Raw genomic sequence first — 9,957 nt, 5'->3', positions numbered from 1 at the left:
TGTAAATAACCACTACTCCAGCCTGGGCAGCATAGCAAGACCCTGTCTCTTAAAAAAAAAAAAAAAAAAAAAGGCCAGGCACGGTGGCTCACGCCTGTAATCCTAGCACTTTGGGAGGTTGAGGCAGGTGGATCACGAGGTCAGGGGATGGAGACCATCTTGGCTAACAGGGTGAATCTCGTCTCTACTAAACAAACAAAAAAATTAGTGGTACGCACCTGTAGTCCCAGCTACTTAGGAGGCTGAGGCAGAAGAATGGCTTGAACTTGGCAGGTGGAGGTTGTAGTGAGCACCATTGCACTCCAGCCTGGGTGACAAGAGACTCCGACTCAAAAAAAAAAAAAAAAGTAAGTCTGAGATTTTAAGAAAACTGTTAGCCACACCAAACCAAAGTTAAAAAGCATAAGAAAGTCTATACAACTGTAGACTACAAAGCAGTTATACAGAATGAAAACTCGCAGTCATCTCAGGAGTGGCATTTGATTATTTCTTTTTTTTTTTTTGAGACGGAGTTTCGCTGTTGCCCAGACTGGAGTACAATGGCACGATCTCGGCTCACCGCAACCTCCGCCTCCTGGGTTCAAGCAATTCTGCTTCAGCCTCCCGAGTAGCTGGGACTACAGGCACACACCATCATGCCCAGCTAATTTTTGTATTTTTAGTAGAGACGAGGTTTCACCTTGTTGACCAGGATGGTCTCGATCTCTTGACCTCGTGATCCACCCGCCTCGGCCTCCCAAAGTGCTGGGATTATAGGCGTGAGCCACCGCGCCCGGCCGCATTTTATTATTTCTAGTTACTGCCAGATATATTTCTGGATACACCCAGAAGCTCCCCTGGCTGGGTATCCACAGCTTGGCAACCACTGCATAAAAAGGGAGCCAGACCTTCTCTCACCATCCCCTCTCCACCACCCTCACCAGTCTATTCTTCCTGAGTTACAGGTTGAACCTCCTGCAAAATATATGCTGGAGTCCTAATGTGCAGTACCTCAGAGTGTGATCTTATTTGGAAATAGGGTTGTTGGAGATGTAATTAGTTAAGATGAGGCCACACTGGGTTAGGGTGGTCCCTCAGTCTGATATGACTGGTGTCCTTATACAGGGGAAATTTAGACTCAGAGACAGCACACATAAAAGAAAGGCAACGTAAGGCTGAGTACGGTGGCTACGCCTGTAATCCCAACACTTTGGGAGGCTGAGGTGGGTGGATCACGAGTTCAGGAGTTCCAGACCAGCCTGGCCAACGTGGTGAAACCCTGTCTCTACTGAAGAAAAAAACAAGTAGGGTGTGGTGGTGCACGCCTGTAATCCCAGCTACTCAGGAGGCTGAGGCAGGAGAATCGCTTGAACCTGGGAGGCAGAGGTTGCAGTAAGCTGAACTCACATCACAGCACTCCAGCCTGGGTGACAGAGCGAGACTCTGTCTCAAAAAAGTAAAAAATAAAGAAAGATAGGCAATGTGAAGAGACACAGGGAGAAGGAGGCCATCTACAAGTCAAGCACAGAAGCCTGAAACAGATCTTTTCCTTCCAGCCCTAAGATAAACCAACACTGTCAACGCCTTCATTTTGGACCTCTAGCCCCCAGAAATAGGAGATAATAAATTCCTTTAAACTATGGATTCAGCTTGTGGGACTTTGTTACAGCAGCCCTGGCAAACTAATATACTGATGGAACAAGGGAAAGAGTCCCTTTCACGATTGCCTACATTGGGTGGGAAAGAAAAGCATTAGGCACCTTTGTCAACTTCTCCCCTGATGCTGTCATGAATTTAATCTCAGAAATTTGTGTCTGTTTCTCAATTCCCAAGAGCAGCATTCTGGGTACAGGCATAGGTAGTGTTTTGGTTTTTCTTCCTTTTTTTTTTTTTTTTTTTTTTTTTTTTTGAGATGGAGTCTTGCTCTGTCACCCAGGCTGGAGTGCAGTGGCACCATCTTGGCTCACCACAACCTCCGCCTCCCAGACTCAAGTGATTCTCCTGCCTTAGCCTCCCAAAATGCTAGGATTACAGGCATGAGCCAACATGCCCAGTCAGGTTTTTTTGCGTGTGTGTGACGGAATCTCGCTCTGTCGCCCAGGCTGGAGTGCAGTGGCATGATCTCAGACCACTGCAGCCTCCGCCTCTGAGGTTCAAACAATTCTCCTGCCTCAGCCTCCTGTCTAGCTGGGATTATAGGCTCCTGCCACCATGCCCGGTTAATTTTTGTATTTTTAGTAGAGGTGGGGCTTCACCATTTAGGCCAGGCTGGTCACAAATTCCTGACCTCAGGTGATCCACCCACCTCGGCTTCCCAAAGTGCTGGGATTACAGCTGTGAGCCACCGTGCCTGGCCTTGTTTGTTTTTAATTGAAACTAGTCCTTTTATAGAGTACAAAGAAAGGAGTGCAGATGTTGCAAATGTCAAATTGTAACATTTCCCTTCTCATATCACCACACTAGGGAATACTTGTATATTAGCTCTCACATTGCGGACAGAAGGCAATTGGAGCTGGCCAGAGCAAAGCCATTTTGTTTCTGAATGCCATTTTACAACTGCATGACTGCGGAATGTACTTGCTAATGTTGCAGACAAAATTGCTGCCACTTATGAAAAGGACTGAACTTTTCCCAAATCCCTGAATCAAGGACTTTTGCCTAGAAACCAATGAACTGTCATGATAACGCTTCATCTTTAAAGAAAATCGTGGGTTATGAATGAGTAAGTGAGAACTAACTTTTTATTTCCTTTAACAACTCTACCCAAAAATAGCTGGTCAGGACACAATTCAAATGCTTCTGGAATCTGTGTTCCTTGAATGGCAATTCTAAGACTGCCAATAAACTTCTTTTGTTGGATTTCAGTCTCTGTGACTCTGGTTGACACATGTTATAATGAACATGTTCAGTGCTTATAGTAAATTATAGCCAGATATTGTTCACAATAATCCTGTGAGGTAGGTTCTATACTTTTATACAGAGGGGTTTAGTTACTCTGCTGTATTAGTTTCTTAAGGCTGCCATAACAAACTATGACAGCCTAAATGGCTAAAACGACACAAATTTGTTGTCTCACAGTTCTGAAAGTCAGAAACACAGCTCACTGGGTTAAAATCAAGGCGTCAGCACCCATGGTGGTGCTTCCCTGTAATCCCAGCCACTCAGGAGGCTGAGGTGGGCGGATCGCTCGAGCCCAGGAGCTCAAAACCAGTCCTGGCAACATAGCAATACCCTGTTTCAAAAAAAAAAAAAAAAAAAAATCAAGGTGTGTCAGTTGGACTGTTACTTCTGGAAGCTCTAGGAGACAATTTTTTTTCTTTTCCTTTTCTAGCTTCTCCTCCTCCTTTTCCTTCCTTTTCCAGCTCCTCCTCCTCCTTTTTCTTTGTTCCTTTTTTTTTTTTTTTTTTTTGAGACAGGGTCTCCCTCGCTCTTTCACCAAGGCTGGACTGCAGTGGTGGGATTATGAGCCCTCCCCAGCTCTAGTGATCCTCCTGCCCTAGTCCCCGGAGCAGCTGGGACCACAGCGCCCGCTGCCATGTCAAGCTAATTTTTCTTAGAGACGAGAGTCTCACGATGTTGCCCAGGCTGATCTCCAACTCCTGGGCTTGAGGGCTCCTCTCCTACATCTGCCTCCCAAAGCACTGGGATTGCAAGCATGAGACGCTGTGCCTGCTCCTCCAGCTACTTCAGGCCAGCTGCATTCCTTGGCTGTTGCCCCTTCCTCTACCTTCAAATAGCTTTCTGATTCTCACTTTTTAGGGCCCTTTTCCACTTTAGAGACCCCTTGTAATTACATTGGGCCCACCCGCATACTCCAAGGTCATTTCTCTAAAGTCAGTTGATTAGCAACCTTAATTCCATCTGCAATCTTATTCCCCTGTGCCAAGCAAGAGAACAAAGGCAGAGGTTTCAAGGAGTAGGATGTGGACATCCTGAGGGATGGAGGTGGGGGGCATTATTCTGCCTTCCACACTTGCCCAAGATCACGCAGCTAGTAAGTGCTGGCTAGCACTGAGTGCTGTGCCCGTGAAACTTATCTACATAGGCTTTCACTTAAACTGCAGAAAGAACTCAGCGACTTAGTGGGGGGCACTTTCCCTCAATATTATTAGCATTGTTCCACTGCAACGTGGAAGAGCAGCTTTAAAACGTGCCCTTCGTAGGCCCGGCTAGTCCGGGAACAGCGCCTCCCGCCAGACGCAGGCGGCTTCCTCCACCCACAACCCGAGAGACGACCGGCTGGGCCCGCCCCACGGAAGCCGCCGGTTGCCTGGCCAAGGGGCGGACGAGAGTCTGAGGGAAAGCGGGTGAGTGGTCCCCACCCGGGCGGGCCGTCTCTAGAGCGAGGAGCTCGGCGCGTAGTCGCGGAGCGGGGCCTGGGGAACGGGGTGGCGCCTAGTGGGAGCGAGACGGAGACGCGCTCCGGGCGCTCGGCCGGGCCCCTCAACTCCGCCCCGCGGTCTGGGCCGCTCGCCGCGAACCCGCGAGTCCCTCGCCGCCTTGGGGTCTCCGCGCGCGGTGCAGTGGGGGCCGGATGCCTCCGAGGGCCGGGGAGCCAGCAAGGCGGAGCGGCTTTTCCAGGAGAAAGGAGCCTCATGGGTGAGCGGGGCCACTGGGCTCCCCCTGGGTGCGGTTGCCAAGCGGGCGCCGGCCCTACGGGTTCTTCTCGCTGCCCAGAAAGAACCAGTGAGAGCCGCAGCTGCAGCAAAAGAGAACTTACTCAGCGCGGGGCTGGCCGAGCCAGAACAGGGTCTCAGACCGTCTCCCCGCGGATTCCGGGGCCAGGGTTTTAAACGGTATTTCGGCGGCAGGGAACTGAAACAATTGACCGGCTGGGAACGAAATCACAGGAGCCTCTGCAACTCGGAGAGGTTTCACCGGTTCCCAGGAAGGGGATGGGGTCAGTTTCCTTTGCCTTCAAGTTTACACGAAATCCCTCTCGTGGGTATCCTAGCCTCTGTGCTAGAATAAGAAAACAACACAGTAACTTAGCCTGTGAGATTAGAAGAAAGACGGAGTCAGTCATGCTAGATTTCTCTCATTATTTGTAAATCCGCAAAGGTGGTTTCAGGGCACTTTCTGAACTTAGCCCATGTCTCACCGGTGATGCCACTTCTGGGTGTTTGTAAATCACTTTATTAGGTTTTAAAATTATTGTTGCAGGCATGCGAAGGGGCCTATATACTTCTGCCCCGTTCAGAGTGTATTCAGGTCTTGTGATGGTCACATGGGTGTGATATTGAGTAACAGGCAAATGTGGACAGAAAACATCAAATGTGGTTTTCAGCTAAGAAGTCTGGTTGCTCTTATTTTTCAGTTACTCTCCGTTGCACATAATAAAGCCCCAAAGAAATGAAGCATAATAACATGGGGAAACTTGGCTTCCATGTGAAATCGTGTAATGCCAGGTGTTAGAATAGTGGTAAAGGACTTGTGTCTCTCACTTTCTATATACACTCAAAGACCTCATCATTCTTGGAAAAAAAATTGTTTCGAAGACAATGTGTATGATTTGGCTATATGAAGAGATTATTTCTAGGATTTCCTAGTAATTCTGTGATAAGCAGGAATACAAACAGCAAGTGTTACAGGTCACTATAGTAGAGGTTTTAGTTTGATTTTTGCTTTGGCTGTCATGCTCTTTCTGCCTTGTAATTCATTGTGGTAAGATTAGAAGACGAACACTGTAAGCTTTTTGAAAAATCAGGTAAATTCATTCCAGTATTTTGCTTGCAATGAAAAAGAATGCATCTTTTTTTTTTTTTTTTTTTTTTTTTTTTTTTTTTGAGACAGAGTCTCATTCTGTTGTCCAGGCTGGAGTGCAGTGGCATGATCTTGGCTCACTGCAACCTCTGCCTCCCGGATTTAAGCTATTCTCCTGCCTCAGCCTCCGGAGTAGCTGGAACTATAGGTGCGCACCACCACACCCAGCTAATTTTTGTATTTTTAGTAGAGACAGGGTTTCAACATGTTGGTCAGGCTGGTCTTGAGCTCCTGACCTCGTGAAGAATGCATCACTTTTCTAAGGTTTTAATAATCATAATATTCAATACCTTCTATGTACCAGGCAAAGTGTTAGGAAAGTTTTATCCATTGTCTCTTATGTGCTAAGCAGTCCTACTAGCTGCTTCATCCTGTAAATATAGATGAGGAAACAACTCCAACTGTGTGTTTAACATCTCTCTTGATTCCCAGGAGCCTCTAGCTTGGCATGTCCAAAATGAAACACATGTCTCTCTTCTCCCCATGTTTTGCCCCACCCTGCAGCACTCCCACTGCCAGAAAAATCAGACAAACAAAAAACCACACCCACAACCATTGCGCCTTTCCTTTCAGGGAGTGCCAGAAACCATCCAGTTCATGCCAGAAAACTGGGAGTCAACCTTGCCCTTTCTCTGCTTAACCCCATAAATCTGACACCAAGAATCCTGTCAACTCCTCTTACATCTTTCCTTGCCATTTTTTCTGGCCCCATTGCCTCCACCCTATTCCATTTCGTTATTTTCCTGCCTTTTCTATTGTTGAAGCCTTTTTACTGGCCTAGTCTCTGAGCTGGCCTTCCTGCCTCTCCTCCACTGGTCCATTTAATCTGCCATCACAGTGAATGTTTCTTCTAATATGTAAATATGATTATATTGCCTTCTTGGATAAATGCTTCAGCAGCCTGTTACGTTCTTTCAGTTTCTTGACCTGAATGTAGCCTCTTTAGCTCTTAAATATGCAATTTCTTCTTTCTTGATTATTGTTTTCCTCCTCTTTGTCTAGACAACTTTCATTCCTCCTTCAGGCTTCAGCTTAAATAGCCTACATTTGTTGAGGTTTATTGTTGTCTTTCTGCATGAGATGTCCACGATGGCAGGGACTATAAGAGATTTGTTCAGACTGTAACATCTGACTCAGAGTTGGTGCTCAGTGTCTACCAGTTGAATGAATAGTATAGAGGAGAAAAAACATTTTTTCTCTACCCTCTTAGGTTCAGTGGCTGGGTCCTGCAAAATAAACTGACGAGAGACACATTAACCGGAAAAAAGGTTTATGCATAAATGTAAAGAAGTGGTTAGACCGGGGGCTCATATGTCATTTTCACAAAGAGTAAAAATTGTGGAGAAGTAACTAGACAAAGGTAGGGGAATGCTTCTTGGGTAAATTGTAGGAAGGTAAATATATGGGGAAGCTAGCAGAAGATAAGGGTTATTCAGTAAGGTTTGTTGTGTGGACTCAAGTTGGTGCCTTCCCCATTTGTAAGGGTTGCTCTCCTTTTCTTGGTACTGGAGAGGAAGACACATTTACAATTGGATATTTATTACCTGTACATAGGAAAATTTATGCCCTGCATTTATACAAAAAAGGGACGGCAAAGAGCCAATTGGTTTCAGCTCAAAACAATTCTTACACAAACGTGGCATATTTAGGGAGGGCATACGCTGATCCTCTTCAAAAGGAATAAGTTGCTTATTTCTTATCATGATTATGAGAATGACTTTGAATTAGTTTCTGCTTTTTGAAAATACGTTTGATTCTCAGCTGTTTCTGCTTTTGAATGCAGTTTGGGAGAGCCCATGTGACTGTGCAAGCGGAGCCCAGCTGTGTGGATGCCCCAGCATGGATGACTACATGGTCCTGAGAGAGATTGGGGAGGGCTCCTTCGGCAGAGCTCTTTTGGTTCAGCATGAAAGCAGTAATCAGATGTTTGCCATGAAAGAAATAAGGCTTCCCAAGGTCTCTACTAAAGAAATTAGCTTACTTTCAAAGTATACAGGCAATTTGTGTAAAAGAATAAGTTTTTTGCCGGGCATGGTGGCTCACACCGGTAATCCCAGCACTTTGGGAGGTGGAGGCGAATAGATCACCTGAGGTCAGGAGTTTGAGACCAATCTAGCCAACATGGGGAAAACCTGTCTCTAGTAAAAATAATTTTAAAAAATTAGCCAGGTGTGGTGGTATGCACCTGTAGTCCCAGCTATTTGGGAAGCTGAGGCAGGAGAATCGCCCGAACCTGGGAGGCAGAGCTTGCCATGAGCCAAGATCACACCACTGCACTCCAGCCTTGGTGACAAAGCAAGACTGTAAATAAATAAATAAATTTCTGAGATTTAACATGGAATTTCTCCTTCATGCAAAAGATGTAATTGGTTTATTCATTAGCTTTACAAGGGCTCAATACATTATATGTGGTTCTTAGGATATTGTGATTAACAATGGGAGAAAAATAGTAAAAGTTTTGGTGGTGATTATTGATAACTTTATTTCAGCGAAAAGTTGGTAATAATTTCCACCTGTGTATACCTAATGGTGTAGGAAATCCTTGTCAAAGCAACTTAGGTGCAATATTAATGAAAAAGGATCATAAAAATACAATGAACAAATGCTAACCTTTGGTACCAGGAAATCTACTCTGTGGATCAGCTTATAGGTTTTATTTCCTTGTAGACTATTACTGTGTATCATATTTGTCCTATAATTAATTCATTACATGGAGACTATGTAATAATATTTTGGATCAATTTTAAAAAATGCATTCTAATAAAGTTCTCAGAGTGCTGGGTATTTTTTTCCCACTGTATTCTTGAGTTCCTTCACTGATTTTCAGACTTGAGTGGGCATCATAATCATCTGGTGGGCTTGTTAAAACACCGATTGTTGTCCTCCACCCTCAGGCTTCCGACTGAGTAGGTCCAGGTGGGCTTGTGAATTTGCATTTTTAATAAGTTCCCAGTTCGTGCTGCTGCTGCTGGTCTGAGAATGCTTGTGTTACTACAAAATCAATGGCAGTTTCTTTTCTTTCTTTTTTTAAATTTATAGAAGGAGTCTTGCTCTGTGGCCCAGGCTGGAGTGTAGTGGCACCATCATAGCTCAGTGCAGCTTGAAGTCCTGGGCTCAAGTGATCTTCCTACCTCAGCCTCCTCAGTGGCGGGGACTCTAGGTGTAGGTGTAGTATAGTCCCAGCCACTGGGGAGGGTAGCCACCACATCCAGCTAACCATGGCAATTTCTTTTTTCTTTTCTTTTTTTTTTTTTTTTGAGACAGAATTTTGCTCTTGTTGCCCAGGCTCAAGTGCAATGGCATGATCTTGGCTGACTGCAACCTCTGCCTCACAGTTCAAGTGATTCTCCTGCCTCAGCCTCCCGAATGCTGGGATTACAGGCATACACTAACATGCCCGGTTAATTTTATATTTTTAGTAAACATGGAGTTTCTCCATGTTGGTCAGGGTGGTATCAAACTCCCAATCTCAGGTGATCTGCTCACCTCAGCCTCCCGAAGTGCTGGGATTACAGGCGTGAGCCACTGTGCCTGGCCAGCAATTTCTTGATAGTAAGATAAATCACTTAGAATTTCATCCTTATAGAGTAAGTTAGGGATAAACAGTTTTGGAAACTTACTTTGCATGCCATCTTTGTTCATCTTTGATGCAGTAATACACCAGCATATTCTTTTTTTATCTGGGCCAGTCGACTCATAAGTGGTGCAGACAGTCAAAACATGAAATCCCCCCTTTTTTTCTTGTACGATAAAAAAAATTTCTTTTTTCTATATTACAAGTCATCAAGCAAAAGGTATAGTATTTTTGATGGTATACTGGCTCTCTTAAGTCAGATAATGCTTAGGCTGATATTAAAACTAACATTCTGACTAAGGAATGAAAAAGAAAATAAAAATACAATGAAGGGCTCAGCTCAAGCATGAAAATATAGCCAGAGTTGAAAAATCACCAGGCATTTTTTTCCTGTTATTTGACAAACTTAAGTTGAGCCAAAGTGTTATAAAACTGAATCTAGCATTGAAGTATAATATAAACTATATTATTGTAAAGTTATCTATTTTAAAATGCAGCATTAAATTTGTGCTTTTTAAAAATGTTTTTCTAGTCCTTCTCCAATACACAGAATTCTAGGAAGGAGGCTGTTCTTTTAGCCAAAATGAAACACCCCAATATTGTTGCCTTCAAAGAATCTTTTGAAGGTAAATACGAATTCC

The 9,957-nt window shown here is 44.7% G+C and overlaps 1 protein-coding gene across 1 annotated transcript in view; it reads left to right on the top strand.

Moving 5' to 3' along the window:
* The first annotated feature begins 4,464 nt into the window (after nucleotides 1-4,464).
* The window catches only part of NEK3 (NIMA related kinase 3), a 28,521-nt gene continuing 23,028 nt past the window's right edge, over nucleotides 4,465-9,957 (top strand). Inside the window, exons 1-3 of the mRNA XM_032277251.1 lie at nucleotides 4,465-4,578; nucleotides 7,526-7,698; nucleotides 9,849-9,942. Coding sequence (XP_032133142.1) covers nucleotides 4,575-4,578; nucleotides 7,526-7,698; nucleotides 9,849-9,942 — 271 coding nt within the window. The 5' untranslated portion in view covers nucleotides 4,465-4,574. The remainder of the gene's footprint in view (nucleotides 4,579-7,525; nucleotides 7,699-9,848; nucleotides 9,943-9,957) is intronic.

Source organism: Sapajus apella, unplaced genomic scaffold, assembly GCF_009761245.1.
Source record: "Sapajus apella isolate SASKATOON/1434 unplaced genomic scaffold, GSC_monkey_1.0 scaffold9, whole genome shotgun sequence".
Lineage (NCBI taxonomy): Eukaryota > Metazoa > Chordata > Mammalia > Primates > Cebidae > Sapajus > Sapajus apella.
The sequence above is the reverse complement of the archived record's forward strand: the minus strand, read 5'-3'. Positions and strand labels throughout refer to the sequence as shown.